Genomic DNA, 27,966 nt, shown 5'->3' on the forward strand with positions numbered 1-27,966 from the left:
CTGGCCCTGGTCGGGGTCGAGCGGGAGAACACCAATCGGTGTCTAGCTCACATCCATGTCTCTCCCCCCCGCCCACTCTATCTGAATATAAATGGAAAAATGTCCTTGAGTGAGGATTAAAATAATAATAAAATCAGAAGGTTTCATATGTTTATTCAGAAGGTGATTCAACTATAGAACAATTTTTAGTATTATGAAATACAATGTTTTGAAATTCTTTTCCCCTGCAATTCTATTCTAATCTTTATAATCCTGAAGAGAATCTCTTATCTGAAGTTTCTCAAGCATTCAGGTATTTTGCATGATGTCTGATGTGATCAGTAATAAAGGTTGCAATGAAGTAGTAGCTATGATCATAACCCTAGAAGACAAAACAGAGGATAAGACATTTATCTACTATTCAGAAACATTAATATTAGGGACATTAAACGTATCTCTCATCTCAATAATCTAACAAATAGTCAAAATACAAGGAAGGTTTATAATCAAAATTAAGCCTACACTGTACCTTAATATTTAAATATGAAAAAAAATTAAACATTCTGCATAGCCTTCTTTCTAGATACTACCATTTATATGCAAAGAGAGGAAACAACACATTAATTAAACTTGTGATCATCCAATGGCTAAAAGAGTAAGAATTTAGAGTACTTAGAAACATGGGTAAGAAGCTTCGCCTCACAAAAGAAGTGCACTAACATCAATAAGAGAGGGAATGTTAAAATACAAAATGAGCATACATAAGCAATAAAGAATGAACACGAAAATACCCAAATGATTGATTATTGTTTGGGAAGTCAAACAGTCATCATAAATCATATTAAGAAGTCCACCTACACAATAAAAGCACATCGTATCTCAAAGGAAAAAGGAACAATTCATTCAACTCTGACATCCTTTAGCAATAAATCAAACTGGGTAAAAAGTTAATAAACTCGTTTGAAAACTACCGTAACACAGAAAATGTAAGATGCCAGGCAGCTGAGTTCAAACAGGTATCGATCTATCTGGCCAATTAAAACCACTGACATGGGCGAATGGAAAGGCAAGCCTTCCTCAGACTCTCCTCTGAATACAAGAAAGAGCTTGGCTTCCAGTCAAGAAGGCAGTGTAGGTAAACGCAGTACTAGCATCTTCCAACAACCACATCAAAAGTACAACTAAACTACAGAATAACCATCACTGAGAACGGCCTGAAGTCTAGCTGGACAGAAGTCCTATAACTAAGGATACACAGAACTAGTAATGTCAAGACTAGTGGGAGGGGCAAAGACAAGTAACGAGCAGGTCTCACATCCACGGGTAGTCAGAGAAAGACAAATGCCATATGCTTTCAGTTATATGCTGAATCTAAAAAACAAAATAAACAAGCAGAACAGAAACAGACTCATAGATATGGAGAATGTTTTGATGGCTGGTAGACGGAAGGTGGGCGGTGGGGACGGGTGAAGAAGGTAAAGGGATTAAGAAGTACAAATTGGTAGTTACAAAACAGTCGTGGGAATTTAAAGTACAGTATAGGAATATAGTCAATAATACCGTAATAACTACATATGGTGTCAGATGTGTACTAGATTTATTGGGGTGTTCACTTTGTAAGTTATATAAATGTCTAATCACTGGGTTGTATACATGAAACTAACAGAATATTGTACATCAACAGTAATTGAAATTTTTAAAAAAATATTTAGAAAAAATAAGTAGCTTTCAAAGAAAAAAAATTAAGGTGGGAAGAACCTAAGAGGTTAAACACCAGATAATTTCTGGGACAATCTGTCACTCTCCCAAAAGACAATTAAAACACACACAAGGTAGAATAAACTGAAAGATAAAAGTCTAAGAAAGATTTTTTTTAAATATTTTTTTCTTTATTGATTTTAGAGAGAGAAAAAGAGAGAGGGAGAGACAGAAACATTGATGGGAGAGAACATCGACTGGCCACTTCCTGCATGCCCTCCCCACCCACGGGGGATCGGGCCCACAACCTGGGCATGAGCCCTGACCAGGAATCAAACTGGTGACCTCTTGGTGCATGGGCTGACACTCAACCACTGAGCACACCGGCTGTGCCTAAGAAAGATTTTAAAGATTTAACTCAATCTAGTGAATGGCCTCTGATGGGAGAAAATGGAAATTTTTCTATGCCCTTAAAGAAACAAAAATTGACCTAATGAAAGTATCACCTGGGTTTCAGGGAAGAAAAACCCCTAGGGTTTTGATGGACTGGTAAATGTTCTCGACATCTTACGTCTAGGGGTTTGCCATGTATATTTTGGGAATAACAGCTAATAATGTTTTAAAGTCAAACAAGTAACTTAAAAGCAATCCGTCTGCTGTTTTCCGTGGCCGGACCGTGGAAGTGAGTGTGGCAGAAGCACCGTCTAAACTCAGGCCGGGCCTCAGAAACTTGGCTTCACATCTCTCAGCGATTGGACAAAGGTCAGTCAATGTGCTAAATTTAGAGCTAAAGGACAGTTTCTTATATAAAGAAACGTAAAGAAAAGCATTTTCGCTTCGGCTGCTGTGGCTCAGTGGTTGAGCATCGACCCTGCACCAAGAAGTCGCCAGTTTGATTCCCAGTCAGGGCACATGCGCAGGCTGTGGCCTGATCCCCAGTGGGGGCGTGCAGGAGGCGGCCACTCTCACCGATGTTTCTCTACCTCTCTCCTTCACCCTTCCTCTCTCTAAAATCTATAAAGAAAAATTATTAAAAGAGAAAAGCATTTTCCATCCAAGTAATTCTTGAATTACTAAGTGGTTAAATAGGCCCAAAATCTGTGAAATATAATACCAGGTAGTACCTGCCATTTTTCACAAATAAAAAAATGAAATGAATCTGATTAAAAATAGGCAGATGATATGAAATGATATCTCAAAACATTGTGTAATAAACCCTAACATGAGTGACAATGCTGTATGGTTATGCTTAGTTTCACTGTGTTCTACACCCTGCAGTTTCAGGCACATAGTGGGCAGCCACCATTACTGCTGTATTTTTATTCTTTTATTAGAGAAATTCTAGGGTAAACCAAAGAGACAATTTTGAGCTCAGGGGTATACGAGTGCATTTCATCTTAAAAGACAAAGCATGTCCTTAATTTGCATAATGATATTTAATGGAAGATCCATCTTTATGAGAAAGTAGAAAATGCCTGTCATGAGGGACCAAGAAAAGTTTTTTTAAATGTCAACATAAAGGCAAGAGAACATATCTGAACTTGGTGTTCTGGTAGATAGAACACGCTTATATAATAAGAGCTAACTACGGCATTCTTGACTAGTTTCAAGTTTTATTTACTAAAAAACAGGGGTGGCTCTTTTCATTATATTTGGAGTTGGTCTGGTATGTTACGCAGCTTGTGTGATTATATGTATGTAGTGACTTTTGAAAGATCCTTCTTATTCTACCTCACGCTTTAAATGGAAAAACCCTCCGTGATAACAGTGACTCTGAGTATAAAAATAAATGAACACATTCTCTCATTCTTCACTCAGTTCTCACAAAAGCAGCAGTGTTCCAGCAGCTACAATGAACGTGCATTCGGAGAGCCAGTGCATTCCTACGCATCTTCCAGACCCAAGCAGAAGAGCTCAGATATGAATCCTCAGGTTAAGCCTCAACGGATAAAGAAGACTTTTGAAAGACATTCATTATTTTATTTAAAAGTACTTCCCAAGAGTCTGTGCGAGGTAACTGTCGAGCAGGTGCAGGATGAGTGAGGGGGCCCTGCACCGTGGGGTCTGTGCGAGGTAACTGTCCGAGCAGGTGCAGGATGAGTGAGGGGGCCCTGCACTGTGGGGTCTGTGCGAGGTGACTGTCGAGCAGGTGCAGGGTGAGTGAGAGGGCCCTGCACCGTGGGGTCTGTGCGAGGTAACTGTCCGAGCAGGTGCAGGATGAGTGAGGGCCCTGCACCGTGGGGTCTGTGCGAGGTAACTGTCGAGCAGGTGCAGGATGAGTGAGAGGGCCCTGCACCGTGGGGTCTGTGCGAGGTAACTGTCCGAGCAGGTGCAGGATGAGTGAGGGCCCTGCACCGTGGGGTCTGTGCGAGGTAACTGTCGAGCAGGTGCAGGATGAGTGAGGGCCCTGCACCGTGGGGTCTGTGCGAGGTAAGTGTCGAGCAGGTGCAGGATGAGTGAGAGGGCCCTGCACCGTGGGGTCTGTGCGAGGTAACTGTCGAGCAGGTGCAGGATGAGTGAGAGGGCCCTGCACCGTGGGGTCTGTGCGAGGTAACTGTCCGAGCAGGTGCAGGATGAGTGAGGGCCCTGCACCGTGGGGGTCTGTGCGAGGTAACTGTCGAGCAGGTGCAGGATGAGTGAGGGCCCTGCACCGTGGGGTCTGTGCGAGGTAACTGTCGAGCAGGTGCAGGATGAGTGAGAGGGCCCTGCACCGTGGGGTCTGTGCGAGGTAACTGTCCGAGCAGGTGCAGGATGAGTGAGAGGGCCCTGCACCGTGGGGTCTGTGCGAGGTAACTGTCCGAGCAGGTGCAGGATGAGTGAGAGGGCCCTGCACCGTGGGGTCTGTGCGAGGTAACTGTCCGAGCAGGTGCAGGATGAGTGAGAGGGCCCTGCACCGTGGGGTCTGTGCGAGGTAACTGTCGAGCAGGTGCAGGGTGAGTGAGAGGGCCCTGTACCGTGGGGGTCTGTGCCCCGTCCTCACTCTCCTCTAGCAGGCAGGTGCAGAGCCGAAACTCTGCATCATCAAAAAGGGGCTGGAGACTTTCATTTATTTGTTTATTTATTATTTATTTATTTATTTTTATCCTCACCCGAGGACATTTTTGCATTTATCTTCAGATAGAGTGGGAGGGAGAAAGGAAGAGACAGAGAGAAACATCGATGTGAGAGAGACACATCGCCTGGTTGCCACCCACATGACCCCAACCGGGGCCGGGGACAAACTGCAACCCAGGTACATGCCCTTAGCGGGAACCGAACCCAGGACTCTCTGGTCCGCAGGCCAATGCTCTAACCACTGAGCCAAACCGGCCAGGGAGGGGCTAGAGACTTTTAAAGGCCTTGCTTCAATGTTGTTCCTGCAAATTTCCATTAGGTCACTGAATTTTTTCCCCTAATAAGTAATGCCAATAACTAAAAATAAGACATAATAGGCCTTTCTTCTTCAAAGATTTGATCTTTGTATACCTGCTGTAAGAATTCTGCTACCTGTGCTTTTTCAATTGAGATTTTCTGAAGCCAGAAAAAAAAAAAATTATTTGAGGTAACAACCAAATAAATATCCCCATGCACTACCCTTGAGGACATTATGCTAACTGAAGTAAGCCAGTCACAAAGAGACAAATACTGTATGATTCCACTTACATGAGATACTCAGAATAGTCAAAATTAGAGACAGAAAGTAGAATGGTGGTTGCCAAGCTCTGGGGAGTGGGGATGAGGAGTTAGGCTTAAATAGGTATAGAGTTTCAATTTTACAAGATGAAAAGAATTATGGAGATGGATGAGAGTGATGACTGTACAACATTATAAATGAATTTAACACCACTAAACTGTACACTTAAAATTAGGTATGATACAATATTTATGTATGGTATTTTACCACAATTTAAAAAATTGAGAAACAAACAGATGGACAGAACAGGAATGGTCCCTCATTTGGTCACAGAAGGATAGAATAAGCTAATGCTGTGGAAACATTTTGTAGACTGTAATGCACCACATTACACACTGATCTAGATTTAGTCAAACATTCACTATTATAATTACACTATAGATCAATGTACCTGACACATTAACCTTAAATATGAATAAAAATATTTTTTGGCCCAATCACATATAATGTCTAGTGTTCACTTATCATTCTGAAATAAAGGTTTTGCTTATATTATATTCCAAAGCTTATGAATAAACATTTAAAAATAAAAGCAGAATATCTTTTATTACAACTGTATTAATATAATATCAAGTTAGGTGAGGAGTAAATAGTCAAAAGTATTTTAGTCAAGAAAACTTTGCAAACCAACTGAAATTCAGTAATTATTCTTAAACAATGAGAAATAATATGTAGCACAATGAACAGTATCTAACACAAACAATATAATGTGCACGTATGTGTGTGAGACAAACAATACACACATCTGGGCTCAGAAGTGCACACAAAGGAGGGTGGAAGCTTGTCCCTTTTGTTCTACTACAAGAGCTGCATGTGTAAGGACACATCCGGCGGTGTTGATGATTATGTAGCATTCAAGTATTTCAGCTTCTTGTTCTTCACTATTTTTACAGTGGAACAGAAAACTATAAATACTTGGCCGCAAAAGCTTTCCTATGACTTCTATGGAATTTTGTCTTACATATCACTAACTTAGTAGAAAGGTTTTTAAGTGTCTTATTACAGTTAAAAAAAATATCTAACTAGAGGTAGCATTTCACATTCTAAAATAAAATTTGAAAAGTACTTATAATCCTGCTTTTTAATACTTATTTAGAACAAGTTCAAGTTTCCTAGTACTTGCCTCTTGTAATCTGAAAACAACAGGGATTTTCTTTTCTGTACAGGCAGCGATGAAGTTTTCAGGTAGTAACTGTCCATCTGAAAGAAAGTTGTCATCTTTTCCTTGATCAATTAGTATGTCCAGCTGAGAACCAGGATAGGCCTTCACAAGATAGGTAGCATCATAAGCCTATGAAAAGAAAAATATTAAAAAATAAATCTAAAAGTGCCTAGAAAGATGTTCTATATACTATATCAGAACCAAATAGAAATTTAAAGGTATTTAAACTCTAAGGCTGATTAAATTAGAAATATGCTTTTAAGTTGGATTAAAAGGTGACTTGCCTGGTTTTTATTTATAAGGGTTATAGATTCGCTTCCCAATGACAGCTGACTTCCCTACTTTCCAGCAGTCCGAGGCCAGTGGGAAGAATCCTATATCCCAAACATTCTTCAGAGTATAGACTTTTTTCTTCTAAACATTTAAGGTTCTTAATCGCCTCTCAGCTCAAAACAACAAAACCCTTAACACTTTTTTCTTTGTCAATCCCTACACAAATTAATTATTTCTTCATATTCCATTATCCTTTTCTATTTCCAAATAGTCTCTATTTCAAATAAATAGTCTATTTTTTGGTTTCTTCCTTTTAGCTCTAATTTCAGACATAAATACATTCAGCCCTATCTTTTGCTGTCTGTTGAACAGCATGAAAAATATGCTATCGCCATGAATTTTCAGAAGACATGACTTGAATAATCTGAATCATATTAACCACTCCCCAAATTTAAGGAGCTATTAGTTACAATTTTATATCTTATCATCCACCTTTAAATATTCTTGATTATTCATATCCAATTTTTACGCATTGATCAAGACAAAAATCAAAATATTTCTTCTTCTAAAGTATCATGCTTTTAAGACTTACTTTGCTTAGTAGTAAAAGAAAAACGTGGAAAGGGACCTATAAAGTCCAACTCATTCTATGATTTCATAATACTGCATGACCTCCTTATTACAATAGTAAATTAAATAATGGCCTAAACACAGCATAATTAAGGTAATAAAATCTACCTACTGCTACTTGAAGAAAAATTATATAGATTCCTTATAGGTTACTAGCTATGCCTCTACCTCTCCTCCTCCCCCCAATTAGTTTGGTCTTCTACTCAGCCCTTCTGTTAGCCCATAAGCACCTGTGGAGAGGAAAGGGGCACCCCCTCCTGACATAAGATCTCAAACTGCACAGACTGCACATGGCGAGGACTCAAAATACTGATGTAAAGCACAGTGTCAGGTCTAAAAGTACCTAAATTAATCATTTTCAGCACTCTTCCAATATAATAAAAATCTAAGTCTAAACAAAACCAAACAAAATTAATTCTAATCTAGTGAGCAAATAATTGACTTTCCAGTTTGTTAGAATTTCAATGATCAATCTTAAAATAAAATAGGGGTCATCCACATGTAAATGACCTTGAATACACAACTCTAAGACAAAAAAAAATTTCCCAACTTGAGTATTTTCTACTTGTTAACAGGCACATGATGAGTTCATCTGTAAAATATTCAAACTCTGGGTGAAATCTGCAAATGGCCTATCTCTACACAACAGTAAAATGAGTCTCAGGAGAAAGAGCCATTTTTATTTTCACTTTGAAGCATCTGCTCCTAAGCTTGAAAAAGCGATCTTGCTGTTGGTAATACTCACATAAATGTACCTTTCACAATATCTACTTTTAAAGACTTTAAATATGGAGTTTAAAATCTAAATCAGAGGTATTGGGTTTTAAAACAGATACACAAATTAAAAAGCCAGGTCTCATGGTTCCTATTGTACACAACTGAGCATATAGTTAATAAAAGACAAATCTAAATTTAGTAAAAATATATGATTTTTTTGCAATGCTAATACAGAAGTAATAATTATTTAGAAGAAACACAGTAAACCCATGATTTAACAGACTTCAGATTTAATGGACAAAAACTTCCAGTCCATATATAATATGTGAAAATTAACATCCTGTTAATTTTAAAATGCTTTTAACCAAGATTTGCTTATAATTAAAATAACATGTAATTTTGTTATTAATTTACTGTTATTTTTAACAAATTTTAGCCAATGGCCGTATGTTGGAAAAAACACTGTACCAATGTCACGAACACAAATAAATATCACATATCTACAATTATAGTCTACATATTTAAATCCAAGAGTCACCACTTGTAAACAATGTTTGGTGAATGACTAGCACGTGATCACACTATATCACACACAGTAATTGGTTCTGTTGCCCCGTGGCTTTTCTGCAGCATTTAAAAAAATTATCTTCATCATTTATGGATGTCCCTCCTTTTTCCCCCATCAGCACCCTCCTCCCTGTTCCCGGCTCCCCCTGCCTTCACTGCACTGTTGTTTGTGTCTATTGGTTTTGCAGCAGTTTTAACTGGAGCTGGACAATGTTACCACATGCACTAAGCCACGCCCCAGCCATGTGTACCTGTTTACTCAGTGACTGGTGAATGAATGCATGCTTCTACTAGACCTATTCAGTATAAATTTAAAATTATAGTAATACTTACAGAAAACTTTTCTGTGAAATTAAACTTTTCATACATACTTAATTTTAATTACAAAACATATCTACATAAGTAAAAACAGTTTAACTAATTTGTCAACTTTTTAACAAATGCATTCAGAAACCCTACTTTATTATATAATGGACTTTTGGCTTTAATGGACACCCCTTTACCCGAATTAGTCCATTATATTGAGGTTTTACTATAAACTGACCATTACTAGGAAAAGAATGTAGCCGCAGAATATCTGCCATAACTCAACACAATTAGAAAGTAGGGTTTTTGTTACTGTTCTATGTTTACACTTTTGCTTTTTTTAACTCTGGACCCTTAACTTGAGTGGGCTAGAAATATCTGTAGTGTACAGCTTTTAAACAAATTTGAAAACTTCATAATGAAGTATTAAGATAGCCATTTAGTACCTACCTTCCATTTACTTTGATCTGTTCCCAAATATCCACTAAAGGCTTTTTTGCCCCAAGGACAAAGCACAGGATTGCAAATTGGAGCAAATGCTGACACAGACTTTAGAAACAAAGAAAATTAAAAACAAGTTATATGTTGCTAAATCAAATATGAACATATATTTGCAACTTGCTTATAAATTCTGACTTGCCATGAAAACCCATGAACAATTTTCCTTTTGCTAGATTATAAGCTTTGATTGTAGGTCTCTCCATAATACCTCTTTTGTGTGTTCTACTAAGAGAGCTAATAACTACAGGGGCTAAAATAATGCAAAGTAATGCACAAATGGAAGTTTATATTGTTTCTACTCCTGTTTTCTTCTTAAAATTAATGTATAGTAATATGAAACAGTTTACGCCTACCTTCTGAACAATTATTAAATCGGAGACATATTATATCTTTTAAACAGTGCCAAGAAAGAACTGAACAATGCCTTTAAATGTGGCAGAATTTTTGATACAAGATCATTTTGTGTTCTGTGCAATGTTTGTCTCTGGATAAAATGCAGAGATAAATTTCTCAGTCTCAAGTGTTTATCAATGTCTACTAGCTTTTATAAAGGATAAAAAAATCAACTAAATTTGATTTCCTTCCTCAAACACAATAAATTTAATTGCTTTGTGCATAAAAAAAGGAAAATAAAACCCTTATTTTAAAAACCCACTGTCATGACATGAATTAATTCAACTTTACAATAAAGCTTCCCAAAAGGAAAGTATTTGGTGCCACAGCAAGAAACTGCTATAAGAAACACTTCCATTTCTCAGTGGCACACTTCAAATGATTAAGAAGTTCTTTCTAAGAAAGGAAATGGATTAAACTTATATTGAGGTCTCTGATAGTTGTAATTCTAAAGACAGAAGCAATCTTAAGATGATCACAACTTCAACATTTCCTTTCCTCCACTATGGTACGCTGTCCTGCACAATATGACATTCTACATATTGTACTGTGGTTATTCCAACTTGGCTTATTTAAACAACCAACAAAAAATAAAGTTTCACCTTGGCTAGTTTTGCTCAGTGGTTAGAGTGCTGGCTCGGGGACCAAAGAGTCTTGGGTTGGATTCTGGTCAAGGGCATGTACCTCGGTTGCGGTTTGGTCCCCAGCCATCGTCCAGGTCATGTAGGAGGCAATCAATCAATGTGTCTCTCTCACATCGGTGTTTCTCTCTCTCTCTCTCTCCCCCTCTCACTCTGTCTGAAGATAAATGGAAAGATATCTTCAGGTGAGGATTAAAAATAATAACAACAATAATAAAATAAAGCTTCATATAAATAAATAAGAAGGCTGAGAGTAATATTTTTTTAATCAACTGCATTCCAATTTTCATCAGAGGCATTAAGGACAGGGAATCCTTAAATTTTTACAAGTCATGAATATCTACTCCCTCAGAAAACCAAAAACTTTACAAAGGTATTACTGGTAAAAATATAAGTGAATGATAGATATTGCCACAATCACATTAATCAAGAATAACCTTTAGGAAAGAAAATACCTAAATAACTATAGTTTGAATTGAAACAATAAAATATAAGATACAATTTTTTAAAAAATTTGTCTCTATTGTTGTAAGTATTACAGATGCCCCCCTTTCCCCACTGACCCCTTCCTCCTGGCTTCCCCACCACACTTAACTGCACTGTTGTCTGTGTCCATTGGTTATGCATATAAGTTCTCTGGTTTATCTCTTCCCACCCAGCTGCACCCTGTTCCCTCTGAGATGTGCCTGTCTGTTCTCTATGTCCCCGGCCCTGGACCTATTTTGTTCCCCAGAGTTCATTAGATTCCAAAAATAAATGAGATCATGTGGTACTTATCTTTAAGATACAATGTTTTAAAACTTTTAGTAGACCAGCTCTGGCTGGTTTGGCTCAGAGACTGGAGTGTTGGCCCATGGACCAAAGAGTCTAGGTTTGATTCCTGGTCAAGGGCACGTACCTGGGTTGCAGGTTCAATCCCAGCCACAGTTAGGGTCCTGCGGGAGGCAACCATTAGATGTGTCTCTCTCAAATCAATGTTTCTCTCTTTCTCTCCCTCCCACCCATCCACTCTATCTAAAACTCAGTTGGAAAAAATATCCTCAGGTGAGGATTAACAAATAAACAAACACACACTAATAGAACAACAGAAGATGAAGCCACTGTGATTGAAGTCTGTATGCTTCTGATTCTGTAGCATACATAGTATGGTTAAATTATACTCCTCCCTCACAACCTCTTAAAATTTCCAACACTTCTAGAAAAGTTTAGTCCCAAAACTACAATAATATCCTAAATTCAATCTTTAAAATTTCCTAATATTATATTACCCAAGAGAGATTATTTGTCCCTAGAAGTTTAGGTAACCTTACTTTGTATTTTCCAGGATTCTTTAGAGCACAAATCAGAGCTCCATGGCCTCCCATGGAGTGGCCAGAAATAGACATCCTTTGGGGGTCCACTGGAAAATTGGCATTTATGAGTTGGGGAAGCTAAAGAAAATTTAATAGTGTGACAAAAAATATGAGAGAAAGTTTAGACATTTTTAGTTATATAAAATAATTGTACAACCAATACTTCTAAATTAGTCTTAGAATGGCATGAACTAGTAAAAAGACTTAAAAAAAAATCTCAGGTAGACAGTGATGATTAACATGGCACCGGAGAATATATGGTATATCTTCCTCAGAAAGCAACTTTAAGATGGTACATAAAGGACCTTTAAAATGTCCTAAACTTTTGATCTAATAACTCCACTCTTGGAATCTATTCTAAGGGAAAAGTCCCTAAGGAAAAACATTATACAAAAAAATAATCAATGCAATAGTATTTATTATGGTAAAGAATATCCTGCATTAGAAAAATGTAAATTATGACATATGACAGCAATTATTAAAATTGTGCTATAAATAGAATAGAATATTAAAAATATTTCTTTTTAGAATTAAAAAAAAGATTTAAAAATGTTTTACAATGAAAAACAAAAAGTGGAATATACCAAAATACAGTTGTTGTTTGGAGTGATAGGATTATGAGTGACTAAACTTTTATATTGTTTGTGAGTTCTCATGATATAGCACATATTAACAATTAAAATCATATAAAATTTAGAATGCATAATCTGCACATAAATATTAATAAAAGTAATGCTTTACCACACATCCTTTCTAACTAAGCCTTGATTAATCACTATAAAATGCCTGAATGAACCAGCTGCCAGAGAAATAAAATGTTTTTTTTTTTTCATGAACTGTTTTTCTTTGCGTAAACTGGGCTGTGCACACAGGTATCAATATAATTATTAAATTCCCTAAAACTATATTTAGTGTTATTTTAAATGGCAGTAAATAAAATGATAGTACTAGTAAACTCTGGAACTTCCACTAAGACAATAAGTAAATCTGTATTAAGCAGATTCAATACCATATTCTAGTTTAAAATTCTCAGGACTAGAAGGACTGTGTGTCCAAAATCAAGCTTTTGGCAGTCAACAATAAATAATTACAATATAAATTAAAGTACCTCCTCTGTTACATAAGAGTACATTCTGTAGTTAGTTCTCCAAGGATTTTCAGTGGCATCCACATAAAACCCAGCACCAGTGCCAAAGTCCCAGTTCTCATCTTCCCCTTTAATATTGCAGCCACCTATCAAGAAAGAATCTTGTGGTTTCATCTACTCTTTAGTAATGGTCCATGTTTAATTACACACTTTTAAAAGAATCTGAAAGTTCATTTGCATTAAACCCATTAGCCAAATATTGTGAACCCTCGCCTTTTGGGGCACATACTTCATGGCCCTCTTGGGTGGGGCCATGTTCTAGCCAATGCAGTGAGAAAGAGAATGCCCTTCTGGGCTGGCATATTCACTACCAAGGTAAGGCACCCTGGCTGCTTTCTTTGTTGATGAAGTTCCCTACTGTGTATTCTGAAACTACACTTCCTCACTCTGTTTTACCTGTCAAAGGGCTTACATCCTCTTTTTCTTTCAGAAATGTGCTGAGATTCCTTCCTTGATGACTCTCTCTCATTACCAACACTTCCATAATTCTCTTTATCACTGTGGCCTTAGGAGTGACAGGAGACAAATGCTTGTACTCAATTTATCATCATGAACTGAGAGTGTCTCCTCCTGGACTTTGGAATCATTCCATCATGATTCCCCCACTGAACCATCCCTCATTGGGATTTTCTTGTATTCCTTTTTAGTTATTAGGTTTTATTTTACAGACTTCCATGTAGTGAAAAAAGCCAACCATTATAATTTTGAATAGAATGAGAGTAACAGGTAGAGTGATTAGAAGGAAATGACCTCTTCTTAATACCGAGTCTACCCATCCAGGAACATGACATTTTTACATTTATTAAAGTGTTCATTTATGATCTTTAGCAAATTTTTTCATTTTTAAAATAAATCTTCATATTTTTAAAGTTCATTCCTAGGCATTTTATATTTTGGATGCTTTTTTGAATTAAAATTTTAATTACATTTCTAGTGAGATATGTCTTGCTTTCGTGTAATATGGCCAATGTTTAATATTCTCTAATGTAAAAATTCTAGTCATTTATATTAAAACTAATATTTTTTAAACTGTATAATTATTTGATAACAGAGATGAGAAAACACATAATTACCATATGACAAGTTAGTTTACCTACAGAACAGAAAATGTATACAGTATGGCATTTTAGAGTCATAGTATCACTTAAAGATTAATAGAGATATAGTAATAATATGAAATTAATTTATAGTCTATATAATATCCCACTTATAACTTAGTTTTAAAGATTTGTATTATTTACAAAGGACAAAGAAACAAGAACACTTACGGGGGCTGGTGTCTGCAGCAATGACAACAAGGCCATGTTCTGAGGCAGCCTGATGATAACCAGATTTTGTTATAAAATTCTGTTCTGTGCAACTCAAACCTGAAGATCAAAAATATTATTATCTCATGCTATACTGCAAATGGATTAATCTTTGTATAAGGTAAAACAATCTCACTTGGTATTATCAAAAACCTTTTTTTTTTTTTAGAAGGAATTCTGAAGAAGATGCTAAAGTTCCCCTTCTCATAATTTCTGATAGTACTGCCCGGCCCGTATGGCTCAGTGGACTATGCGATGTCCCATGGACTAAGAAGTCCGGGTTCCATTCCCGGCCAGGACACATGCCCAGGTTGCGGGCTCGATCACCGGGGTGGGAGTGGGAAGGCATGCAGGAGGCAGTCGATCAATATTTCTCTCATATTGATGTTTCTATTTCTCTCTCTCTTCCTCTCTAAAAATCAATGAAAACATATTTAAAAAAAATTTCTAACACTATTAATCTGTCTTAGGTTAAATGCTCCCACAGCTGCCCTTTGAAAGTCACTTGCTAAAGTTTCAATTACTAAAATCCTTAGGATCAGATGTGTTTGTGCATTCAGAATTTTTCAAGCTATAGAATAGCAATATTGTGCGTAAAACAAATGTTATAACAACTGCAGTGCAATGTTATTAAACATGCTAATTAAACAAGTACTATTTCTGCATCAAAACATAAATATTCACAGTGAGAAAATACTATGGTAATCATACTACATCTAACAATATTTTTATACACAAGTAGTTCACAGTAACAAAATTCAGCCTAATCATCTTTGTATTCCTCAATGTAGTAAGAAGAGAGTAATGGCCACCATATACCTTCCTAAAACTGAGTGTTAGCCCATTTTTACAACTGTTTCTGCCATTTTTCCTACCTCTATGCCTTTCAGTTATGTGATAAAAGAGATGATTTACTTCTCTCATTAGGGGAGTCTAACAGTATAATGATGTGAGAATGGTCAAGAATGAACTGGTACTAGATGCCTGAGCCCAAAAGCACATAACTCAATAGCCCTGTTCCAGTGGCCAGTGATAAATATCCCACTACACCTGACAATTAGCAATGTCAAAGCTTACTGATATGCATAATGCGATACAAATTAACTATAGAATACTTTTATAGTTTCTATTTATCCCTTAACAGCCAGTACAGAGACTTCCGAATGATTGCCCAATAAAGATTTAAATTAATAAATAATTATATGATATAAAGTTACAAGTACCATTAGATAAAGTGTTATGAAAGTTTATGGTCAAATAAACCGTTAGGACACACATACTTCACTAGCCGTGGCAAGAGTACAAGGCCCTCTGTCCCCTGTGTTCCGGTCCAGCACAGCTCCCCCAGCTCTGAAAGCCACATCATGTGGAGCACTGCCCCAAACACGGATACACAGTTAACAGTCTTGCTGACCTTAACATAAATGTGTTCAGAGGAAGAAGGATAAAAGTGTAGAAAGCATGGGCTTTGGATTTGAGACAGGATCTAGTTCCCCATGTCACTCAGCCACATATTAGCTAAACAAAATCAAGAAGGTAACTCAAATATTCTGGGCCTCAGTTCTTTCATTTGAAAAATAGGCATACTGCCTTATTTTTACCTCATAAGGTGGTGTGAGTATTAAATGTGATAACATGTGAAGAGCTTTGAATTGTGTGTGGGACACAGAGCAAAGCACCTCACACTTGGGAAATGTAAATCTGTTTAGAGACAAGGAAAAACATTTTTTCTAGTTAGAACACATATTTCTCAATTAAGGTAATACGGATTGAATTGTAGACTCACAGAAATGAAGATACTTCATAGTAGAATTATCCTTGAGAGTATGGAGATGATTACTAATTATTATCTACTTAACTGCACTTATTTTATGAAGAGCTGGGTTTTTTTTTAAACAACTTTATCGAGGTATAATTCATACAATTCACCCATTCAAAGTATATATAATTCAATGATTGTTAGTATAGTTATAATTATGCAACCATTACCACTATTTAATTTCAGGACATTTTCATCACCCTAACAAGAAAACCCATACCCATAAGTAGTCACTCCCAATTTCTCTCAACCTTAGCCCCAGGCAACCACTAACTTACTTTCTGTCTTTACGGATTTGCCCATTCTGGGCATTTCACATAAATGGAATTCAACAGTGAATGGCTTTTTCACTTCGTATGAAGTTCTCATGGTTCATCCATGTTATATGTAGCATCTATGAGGACTTCATTATTTCTTGTTTTAGAATAATATTCCATTATAATGTATAGACAGCCCACATTTTATTTATCATTTCATCAACTAATGAACCTTTGGTTTGTTTCCATTTTGCTATTATAAGTAATGTATAGTATAATACATAAACATCTGTGTGTAAGTTTTTGTGTGGAAATATGTTTTCAATGATCTTGGATACATAAGGGGCTGGTTTGAGATCACCCTGACTTGGGAAAGATGTGATACAATGCATTCAAACCACCTTCTAGAGTTTCAGTTTGAACATTTTGATTTAATTCTAGAAATATAACATGATGTAATCTTTCATTGTTTTCCTTTAACTTACGGGAAAGTAAACCTAAAATTCTTTTGTCATTACTTCTCAAGTGTACTGGTTAATCTTACCTTTTTTTCAAAAAATCAAGCCTTAATTTCCAAGGTATATCTGTTCTTCAGCATCTCACTAAGGAAACTATCCCATCATTTGATGTAAATAAATAAATATTTTGTTTTTCATACTCATGAAGTTCAATGATATGTTTTAATGGATTTAAATTTTGGTTAGGAATTTAGGGTCTTGTTGTTATAGTACCTATTATACAGCACCCTGGTACTTCTGACCTGGATTATTACTCTTTTAACCAAGAGATACGACTTTAGTAGATCTCATCAAAAACAAAAAGCAAAAAGAACAGGAAAACAGACTAGATACAGCTCTGGATCATGAATCAGAGAACTTGTTCACCCTATTCTGTATAAGATCTTGAGTAATATATAACTTCACTGGGCCTATAAAATAGCTTACATGATTCCTAAGATCATCTTTAGCTACACAATACTATGTTTATGAAGCAATTAAACATATAATTTGTTATTGATGCTTTGGCAATACCCAGTGTTCTTCTGGCAAACCGGTTCCCTCTTTTTCAATCACAGAAATGGGTTGTTGCGTTAAAATCAACGAGGCACTAACTTTTACCATTTAAAATATCCACTCTAATTTTTAAAGACTGGCATTTAATGCTTATCCTCGATCAAATCATACATAACAGAGGATTAGATCAAGTTATAGGAAGCAATTTTAAGGAAAAAAGATAGTACTGTATGACCTAATTTGGTTTCTGAGTTTCTTTTTGTAATGTGTGCTTCCATAGAGAGTGTCAACAACTCGTAAAAGAAAAGTTAGCATAGAGAGATTCAAAACCTTACTCTCTCAAAATCCATTCTAGTCTTTAATATTCACCACTGATTAAGAAGCATTATTATTGTTTGTGATTTTTCCAGACTGTTCCGAGAGAAGATCCATGGAGTCCAATTAACATATTCCAGACAACATAATAAGAAGTTACTTGTCTGTGGTTTCAAATTAGTGTATCATTGGTATAACGCTTTTACCTAATACTGTTCTATTTGAATGATAAAATCGCTACAAGAAATGCATGGATAGGTACAGACCAGGTAAGTAACTTTTCTAAGCTCTTGCCATTGAGTCCAGAACTTTACATTCTCTGCTAAATTACTTGTTTTAACTGAAATAGAAGTGAAATACATTGGGGCACACAATGCAATATACAGATGATGTACACTTGAAGCCTATATAATTCTATTAACCAATGTCACCCCAATAAATTAAAAATGGTAATAAATTGAAAAAAGAAAATGTGATGTTGTATTTAGTAAAATAGCTTTACATTTTTGTGGGGGTGGTGAATGTGTATAACGCATTACTGTATAAAATCCCCAGATTTCTACTTATGGTTTTCAGTCATGCTGTTTTATGATTATATGAAATTTAATCTATCAGCCTTGTAGTAATGGAATTGGTGACTAAGGGTGGGCCTCAGGTTTTCCCTGGGATGTTGACTGGGGAAAACCATGGCCCTAGTGTTTCTAGTCTTCTTCTCCCCAGAACTTTAACATGTAGAATTAAAACATAACAAAAAAAACCCTGTTCAACAAGATGGTGGCGTAGGTAAATGCGATATCACGTCCTCCCACAACCACATCAAAGTAACAACTAAACTACAGAACAACCATCATTCAAAACCACCTGAAATCAAGCTGAATGGAAGTCCTACAACTACGGAATTAAAGCAGCAGCTACATCCAGACTGGTAGGAGGGGTGGTGGCTGTGCAGCTGCGCCACGATGGGCTGGTCCCACACCCACGTGTGGCGGATAAAGATCAGGAGGATACCTCGGCTGGGAAGGTCCTTCCTGAGGACTGAGGGGTCCCCATCCCACACCAGGTGCCCCGCTCAGGGTTCCAGTGCCAGGAAGAGAATCCCCATAACTTCTGGCTGGAAAACCAGCGGGAACTGAGGCTCAGGGAGGCTGAGGCGGCTGGAGCCCCAGGCAGCTCCTTAAAGGGCCCGCGCACGGACTCATCGGACTCTCTCCCTCTAAGCTCGGAGGGGAGGCAGCTCGAGGGGCGCCAGAGACACACAGGGAAGAACTGAGCTGTTTGGCACTGGAGCAAGGGCTGGAGAGGGGGCATCCTCTGGGACAAACGTGCTGTCAGAGGCCTTTGTTCCTTTGGTGAGCCCTTCCCGGGGGCGGAAGACAGTCGCCATATCTGGGACTCCAGCAACCTGGCTCACACTGGTAGCCCCGCCCTGGTGACTCCCTGAGGCCCCGCCCCACCCCACCCAACTTTCAGGCCCACCCAACTTTCAGGCCCACCCAAGCTGTTGCCACTTGCTAAACCATAGGATTGGCCTGTCTTGGATCCTGCTTCAGGTTTTTCTTAAATTCTTTCAAACGAGCAGCATCTGGTCGCAGCTAGCCCCATACCTCTCATTAAGTAATACACAGAAACAAACACAGGGAGGCAGCCAAAATGAGGAGACAAAGAAACAGGTCCCAAAAGAAAGAACAGAACAAAACCCCAAGAAAAGAACAAAGTGAAATGGAGATAAGCAACCTAACAGATGCTGAGTTCAAAATACTGCTTATAAGGATGCTCAATGAACTCAGTGAGAACCTCAGTGAACTTAGTGAGGGCCTCAAGAGCATAAAAAAGGACCAGTCAGAAATGATGGATGCACAGTCAGAATTAAGGATGCATTAACTGAAATAAAGAATAATTTACACAGCTTCAATAGTAGAGTACGTAAATCCAAGGAGCAAACCATTGATTTGGAATATAAGGAAGAAAAAATGCCCAATCAGAACAGCAAAAAGAAAAAAGAATCCAAAAAAATGAGGATAGTGTAAGGAGCCTCTGGGACAACTTCAAGCGTGCCAACATTCGCATCTTGGGGGTGCCAGAAGGAGAAGAGAGAGAACAAGAAATCGAAAACCTGTTTGAAACAATAATGGCAGAAAACTTTCCTAACTTAGTGAAGGAAACAGACATACAAGTCCAGGAAGCACAGAGAGTCCCAAACAAGATGAACCCCAAGAGGCCCACACCAAGACAAATCATCATCAAAATGCAAAAGGTTCAAGACAAAGAGAGAATCTTAAAAGCAGCAAGAGAAAGGCAGCTAGTTACCTACAAGGGAGTTCCCATTAGGTTGTCAGCTGATTTCTCAAAAGCAACTTTGCAGGCCAGAAGGGAGTGGCAAGAAATATTCAGAGTGATGAAAACCAAGAACCTACAACCAAAATTACTCTATCCTGCAAAGCTGTCATTTAGAATCGATGGACATATAAAAACTTTCCCAGACAAGAAAAAGTTAAAGGAGTTCATCACTACCAAACCGTTATTATATGAAATGATGAAGGGTCTTTTTGAAGAAAAAGATAAAATGTATGAACAAACAAAATGGCAATGAATACATATCTATTAACAATGGAATCTACAAACAAAATGAACAGGTAGAACAGAAACATTCTCATAGATACAGAGAACATTTTGTTGGTTTCCAGTTGGGAGGGTGGTTGGGGGAATGGGTGAAAAAGGTGAAGGGATTAAGAAGCACAAATTCATTGCTAGACTGACAAACCTCAAAGGGAAAGGGGTTGGGGGGTGGGAAGAAATAAACCAAAGAACTTATATGCATAACCAATGGGCACAGGCAATAGTGTGGGAAAAGGTGGGAGGGCGGTGGGAGTGGGGAGGAGGGGGCCAATGGGGGAAAAATGTGGAACATCTGTAATACATTTTACATCCAACAATAAAGATTTAAAAAAAAAAAACAAAAACAAAAAAAGAAGTGAAAAAATATAATTCAGTAGGCCTGAAATTATTTTAAGGATAAAGTAAGAGTAGACTATGACAGTCTCCTAATGCCTTTTATAAATGGCTCAGAAGGGACACTAGTAGTAAGGCAAGATAAAAGTAAGATAAGCCAAGAAAAGAAAAGGAAACTACTTTGTAAAACTCAAATGCATAACACTTACCAGACAGCCAATACAGTGCAGGGCATTTTTCAGTTTCTGCCTTTGGTGGCAAGTAGATAGCAAATTTCATTTTGCAGTTCAGTTCAACACTATAATTTTAAGAGTCACACATACACATACACACAAAATCAATGTTTCTCATTAGCCAAGACAGAAACAGAAAATAAGTGACTTAATATCCAAAGTAGTGATTCTACCCACGTTTAAGGAATAAACTTTGGCCCTTAAAAAATGGGGCTAATTCGGCCTAGTGATTTATTAACCAACCTGAGCATACACTGTGTATAAAACACAGTCATTTTGGCCAGAATAAATTGAAAAAAATAAATGTAATATCCTCAATGTAGCACTAACATTATTAAGAGAAAAACTCTGTCTGTTTCTAAAAAGATGTATACAATTTTATAAAAAATTTATTCTAAAGATCTTAAATTACATATTTGCTCATGGGCAATGAAATGTACCACATCCTTAATTTCCTCTTTATCACTAATATTTTATTAAAATCATTAATATCAAGGCTAGATAATTTTGACTTTGAAAAACAAATATTTGCCCATGTAAACAGTTGTTCATGCAACAATGACCTTTCATGGACTTAAAAAAATCAAACAGATGGAAGCAGAATGAGACATCTAAAGTTATGTCTTAGCAGTTACCTGTCATGTTCAAACACTTTCTGCAGTCCCCCGAAGCACTTGTTGCTGGAAATCTGTTTTAATGCCATTCTTTTCCTATTAGTAAAGATTAATCGCATTAATTTCTAGAGAATCAGTTCCTGAAAAATTTGAAACAAAGCTGTTTTCAGATAAACTATTCAATCATACAACTGTTTTTCACCTGGACCTTTTCTTCACGTGCTAATTTTCTCAAATAATATTAAGAAACTAACTTTCATACACACATTTTTACTTGTTACCATGTTTAAAAAAACGTTAGTACTTTGGTATGTCATTATCAATTTATTAACAAGCTTTTTTGGTGTGTGGACTGCCTCGAATTCTTTTCAGAAAGATGCAGAATATAAATAAATTAGTAACTATTTTACCTTAGAAGATTAAAAATTGTTAGTATGCTGCCCTGGCCAGTTTGACTCAGCAGTTACAGCGTTGGTCTGCGGTCCAGAGAGACCTGGGTTCGGTTCCCGCTAAGGGCATATACGACGGTTGCAGTTTGTCCCCGGCCCTGGTTGGGTTGTGTGGGTGGCAACCACTCAATGTGTCCCTTTCACGTCAATGTTTCTCTCTCTCTCTCCCTCCCACTCTGTCTTAACAAAATATGAAAAAATGTCCTCAGGGAGGATTAAAAAAAAAATTGTTAATGGCTTACCTATTAAGTATAACAAAGGAGTCATGGAATCGGCATGACTAATAGTTGATTTTAAATTGGGAGGAAAGGCCCTGGCCAATTTGGCTCAGCGGGTTAGAACATCGACCTGCGGACCAGTGAGTCACGGGGTTCATTCGGTCAAGGGCACGGATCTTGGTTGGGATTCAACCCTGGCCCTGGTTGGGGTCATGCAGGAGGCAGCCACTTGATGCATCCCTTTCATATCAATGTTTCTCTCTCTCTCTCTCTCTGTCTCTCCCTCTCTCTCCCTCCCTCCCTTTTTCCCTCACTCCCACTTTATCTGAACAAAAATAGAAAAATATCCTTTGGTGAGGATAAAAATAAATAAAATGGGAGGAAAATGATGTAACAATAATGATTTTGATAATAACAGATAACATTTATTGAACACTTATAGTGTGATAGGCACTCTTCTATATGTTAAACCAGATCAAATTACTTATCTGATGAGAGTTTTTCTCAGAAAGTGAAGCACGACTTTTAGATCACAATTTTTCTCTTTAAAACAAATCAACAAGTGAAACACAAGGCTGTTCTAAGTGAATTAAAAATACAGCCTGTCATCAGGAAATTTTAGTTTGGTAATTCTTTTCTCTCCAACAAATCCTTCAAATTTTCATTAATAATTTTTAATTTAAATGTTAAAATACCACATAATTTTTAATGATAAATTTAAAATCTGGAGAACCATATTTATCATAAGTGCTTATTGAGCAAAGAGGAAGCAGACTGACTCAGGTTTGTACCTCTCAAGGAAGGACTGCCTTCCCCCCATAACAGGTATTAGCACTTTGGTGGTCTTTTCAGTAAAATGTTCTATTTGATCAGATTTGGTACTAGAGTTATTCCTCAAAGATATGTAACAGCAACCTTACAAAGTTAATTTTGGAAATATCTTTGCAAATTTCTAAAATAAGATTAGTTTCAATCCTACCTTTAAGTAATTCACTCAATAAATCCAAAAACTTAGATTTGCACTGGAAAGCTGGTATTTGAACCAGAAAAGTCTGACATCAGAGACCCTATTCTTTGCCTCCCTAGAAGATGTTTAATAAATACTCTCTTTTTTTAGACACTCTAAGATAGACTAACTTTATAGGATTAAGGTACTACAATTACAGAGAAATCACCTTCTATTCATAGGTTTATGCTTTTATTTTATTTTTTTATCCTCACCTGAGGACATTTTTCCATTTTTTGTTCAGATAGGGTGGGAGAGAGAGAGAGAGAAACATCAACGTGAAAGGGACACATCGATTGGCTGCCTCCTGCAATGCCCCAACCGGGGATCAGGCCCACAACTTGGGCACATGTCCTGACCAGGAATCAAACCGGTGACTTCCTGGTGCATGGGTCGACACCCAACCACAGAGCCACACTGTCTTGGCTAACAGATAAATTCTTAAACAACAAACTGCTCACTGGATGTTATTAATTATTGCATATTAACTTCAGCTATTCTCGCTCATGACTGTACCTTAAATAATGAACTAACAGATGCATAATTTTAACATATGCACACAAGACTAAGGAATAAAACTGATTTGCTAAATTAGTATACAGGAAAACCCTATGTTCTTAAACCTAGCAGGGACTATGTCTACTGCTTTCCCAAAACATGGCACACTATGTGTCTAGTACATAAGAGGTAGCTAATAATTACTTGTTGAATTAATGAATAATTAATCTTGTTTTTTAATCCTCGCCAGACAGAGTGGTAGGGAGAAAGCAAGAAAGAGAGAGAAACATCAATGTGAGAGAGACACATCGATTGGTTGCCACCCGCATGACCCCCAACAGGGGCCAGGAACAAACCGCAACTGACGTATGTGCCCTTGGCCAGAATCGAACCCGGAGGCCGACGCTCTAACCGCTAAGCCAAAACGGCCAGTGCTGAATAATTAATTTTTTAACTTCTTACTACCTATTGTATGAAAGTTTTGAAAATCATCTTGTCCTTTATCTCTATTACTCTATACTTTATTATTCCTTTTAGTAAACTACAACTAGTCTATTTCCTGTGCTCTTCAAAATCAGATACTTTCTTTCCATTTGGTCAGAGAAAACAAAGTTAAAATACTGCTTTTTAAATCGGTAAAATGAATTAAAAATATAAAAGCTTTAATTGCTTCTTTCTCTAACCACCCATTTAGGGCACTACTGCCAATTACACATCAAGAAAAAAGTTAGGCTCAATAAGAAATATGACAGAAGCTAATAACTAGATCTGATATAGTGATTTATGATACGATACACTAGGTGATTTACATTTTTCATTACAATTTTTTATGAGCGAAATGTTTGAAACCAACTTATTAGATTTTTCATTCAACTTTAAAGAAACACACAAGATATAAAACTTAAATTACTTCTCTGGCCTGTGTGGCCACTGCCAAGAGGTCTCTGATTCCATTCCAGGTCAGTCAGGACATATTCCCAAGTTTCAGCCCAATCCCCAGTAGGGGGCATGCAGGAGGCAACCAATGGATGTTTCTCCCTCACTGATGTTTCTATCTTTGTCCCTCTCCCTTCCTCTCCCTCAAAAAATCAATAAAAACATAGTTAAAAATAAATAAGTAAAACTTAAATTACCTGTCCAATTGCTACTTGCTCTTTTGTCTGCACCAAAGAGTAGGTGATCCTGTAAAAAAAAAAAAAAAACCATGACCAAGGCCCTGGCCAGTTTGGCTCAGCGGTTAGAGCGGCGGCCTGCGGTCTGGAGAGACCTGGGTTTGGTTCCCGCAAAGGGCACGTACCTCGGTTGTGGTTTGTCCCTGGTCCTGTGGGAGGCGACCACTCGATGTGTCCCTTTCACGTTGAGGTTTCGCTGTCTCTCCCACCCACTCTATCTGAACAAAATATCAAAAAATGTCCTCAAGTGAGGATTAAAAACAAAACAAAACACATGACCAAGTGGTTTATGAACAGCACATACTTTTCACAACAAAGGTTATATGGACATGTAGAGTAGATTAATCATTCTCAACAGAGACTGTCTACCCTGGATATGGCAGCATAGAAAATGTAGCTGATAGAACAGCACCACCACATCACCTGGGCCATGAGTCTACCTCAATACCTATTTTGCCACAATACCTGGTGTCTGATTGAAAACTTTTGCTGGAATAAGATTCCTATAAAGAAAGTTTTTCTTTTTTACTTTTAAATAAATATTTAAAAAATGTTTTAAAGTATAAAATTTAGAAGTATAAGATATAGTCAAGCCCTGAGACTGAAAAAAACAGGAGTGGGGACTAAAAAAGTACAGAAAGACAAAAAGCCTAGATCTATCTGGCCAAGAGTTATAGGTCAATTCCTACTGAAGCTAAATGTAATCCACCTCCAGAAATCTGTGTTCTTTGTATTTTTACCCATTCTTTCCTTCTTCCCACGAGTCTCAAAAGTTTTCCATATATCTCTACTTGTGCTTTTGCTCCTGCTGTCTCACACTCCCTGATGTTGATCCATTTCTTTATTTTCAGTGTTGCACTGCACTGGCTCGTAACAACTTACCCAGCTCTCCCCATCACTGGAGTATGGCACTACTGGGCGACAAGTCTTTGTTCTAATCCTTTCCTTAGTGAAAACTCAGCATCTGGGTTTTCTCTTCTACTCCTACTCTTTCTCCTCCCATGGCCCTTTCCTGTTCACGCACACACTTTAACTCCCATTCCGTACATTTCACCTACACTTTCTGGGTGTTGGAATCTAAATCTGCATCTCTAGCCCGGCCAATGTGGCTCAGTGGTTGAGCATCAACCCATGTACCAAGAGGTTGCGGGTTCAATTCCGAGTCAGGGCACATGCCCAGGTTGTGGGCCAAATCCCCAGTGGGGGGCATGCAGGAGGCGGCCAATCGATGTTCTTTCTCATTGATGTTTCTCTCTCTCCCTCCTTTCCTGTCTCTCTAAAATCAATAAAGGAAAAATAAATAAATAAATAAATAATCTGCATCTCTAGATCCAATCGTTCTCAAATATTTGTGCCAGTATTTAAATTTCTTGCTGGACCCTTCTACTAAGATATGCCACTGGCTGGTAAAACTCAACGCATTTAAAATTAAGCTTCTTATCTCCCATCTTCAAACCATTTTTTTCTTTCCTTTTCTTTGCCTTTCTTTTATCCATGCCTATCCTGCTCAATCTATGTTTAAAATGTCTTCAAGTTGCCCTTTGACTTCCCACTGCCCCCATCCTAATTATACACAATAAATTAAGACGTAGCCTCCTATTTTGCATGAAAACCTGGGGCTTTAATCCATTTAATTTACTGCTCAATGGATACAAACATATCATGTCTTCAGGCATAACATGGCCAACAGGGAATTGTTAGACACTTATTTTTTGAAGTTGTGATTTTTTTAAAAAAGCATAAAACTCACTGTCTTAACCATTTAAATATATTCTATCAAGTTTAAACATGGTTAGCTTGCCCATATTAACTATCAGATGAAAGATGCTTGACCATCTCCATACACACTTTTGGCACATTTTAATTGTGTACTAAGCACTCTCTTCTGCTTCATAAAAATTCACCTGGCTTGCCCACATATAAATTTTTTTAAATTTATCTTGGGGGAAAATACGGCATCCATGAAAAACACCTTAAGTTGGTTCTCACTAGTCCTACACTATTTTTCTGGCCTCACTTTCTCCACTAGTATAATTCTAGTAGACTGGCTGTTTCCACCGGGTGTCTACTCGATGCCACGGGACAACGGTTGTAGGGCAGGTTCTGGGCCAGACCCTCCAGGTTCAAACTCTGGCTCCACCACATACTACTAATGGTTTTGGGCAAGCTACGTAACCTGGTATGCCTCGGGCACTCACACACACAGACATTAGCTACCATTATTCGCTTCTCCTCAACAACCTCCTGAGAGCCTGCTCTGGGGCCATCTCCTGATGACGCGTCCAAAGTACCCTAGGCCACCAGTGAGCTTTAACGGAGCATTTACAACAAAAACAAGACAGCCACCGATTCGCAAGTGCGTCAGGAGATGGGGGCCCCGGTACTCCCTGGCGCGTGCTCCTGACCCGCACCCTCGGGTGGCCTGCCCTGAGCTCGTCCCCCGCGCGGCGCAGACCGGGGTGGCCGCCGACCCCGGCGCCCTGAACCAGGCACCTGTGGGGACTACTAACGCTTTGTGCTTGTTTCCTCCATAAACTGGGTACACATTTACTGCACGCGGGGGAGGTCGGGTGGAAGCGCAGGACACCTATGCACATGGAAAATGTGTGCAAATGTAGGGGACACAGCTGCTCGGATACGGTATGGCGAGCGCCCGGGAACACACTCCTGGAACCAGCGAACGCACAGGAATCTGGGACAACGCCCGCGCCCCCGGCCCGCGCCCCCGGCCCGCGCCCCCGGCCCGCGCCCCCGCCCGCGCCCCCGGCCCGCGCCCCCGGCCCGCGCCCCCGCCCGCGCCCCCGGCCCGCGCCCCCGCCCGCGCCCCCGGCCCGCGCCCCCGCCTGCTGTGCGAGCCGGGCCGGACCGCAGTCTCTGCGCTCGCGCCCGCGGGGCCTGCCGCCTCCTCAGCGCCCGCCCGACCAGACCCCGCCGTGTGGCCGTGCTGGCCGAGGGCAGCCAGCCTCTGCACCGACCCAGTCTTACCTCCAGCGCCGGCCCAGCGGCGGAATCGGAAGGAGCAGCCGGAGCCGAAAGGCGGTGCCTCAACATGGCCGCTGGTGCCCGGCCTGGGTCCC

The 27,966-nt window shown here is 38.5% G+C and overlaps 1 protein-coding gene across 3 annotated transcripts; it reads right to left on the bottom strand.

The window, feature by feature from the left end:
* Window positions 1-137: 137 nt before the first annotated feature.
* On the bottom strand, window positions 138-27,966 carry ESD (esterase D). 3 transcript variants are annotated; one of them, XM_036249959.1, is made up of 10 exons: window positions 27,875-27,966; window positions 24,851-24,899; window positions 21,568-21,642; window positions 20,909-20,997; window positions 14,308-14,406; window positions 13,001-13,125; window positions 11,851-11,970; window positions 9,456-9,554; window positions 6,474-6,641; window positions 138-361 (listed from the first exon to the last, which is right to left on the bottom strand). In XM_036249959.1, exons 3-10 carry the CDS (start codon window positions 21,633-21,635, stop codon window positions 281-283), a joined length of 849 nt encoding a protein of 282 aa, XP_036105852.1. In that variant the 5' UTR covers window positions 21,636-21,642; window positions 24,851-24,899; window positions 27,875-27,966; the 3' UTR covers window positions 138-280. The 3 variants fall into 3 exon arrangements, with proteins under 3 accessions (XP_036105852.1, XP_036105851.1, XP_036105853.1); XM_036249958.1 differs by lacking the exon at window positions 27,875-27,966 and adding an exon at window positions 25,015-25,063; XM_036249960.1 differs by lacking the exon at window positions 24,851-24,899 and having other exon boundaries at window positions 27,875-27,958.

This window comes from Molossus molossus, unplaced genomic scaffold (genome assembly GCF_014108415.1).
Source record: "Molossus molossus isolate mMolMol1 unplaced genomic scaffold, mMolMol1.p scaffold_m16_p_9, whole genome shotgun sequence".
Lineage (NCBI taxonomy): Eukaryota > Metazoa > Chordata > Mammalia > Chiroptera > Molossidae > Molossus > Molossus molossus.

What these genes read in the sequence shown, in the direction of transcription:
- ESD (XM_036249959.1), bottom strand. Translation starts at nt 21,635, where the DNA reads ATGGCATTAAAACAGATTTCCAGCAACAAGTGCTTCGGGGGACTGCAG. An exon ending in TGCACTGTATTGGCTGTCTG is followed by an intron (nt 14,407 to 20,908) that starts GTAAGTGTTATG and finishes TTTGATCTTCAG; the next exon opens with GTTTGAGTTGCACAGAACAG. An exon ending in TGCTGCAGACACCAGCCCCC is followed by an intron (nt 13,126 to 14,307) that starts GTAAGTGTTCTT and finishes CTTTCTTGATAG; the next exon opens with GTGGCTGCAATATTAAAGGG.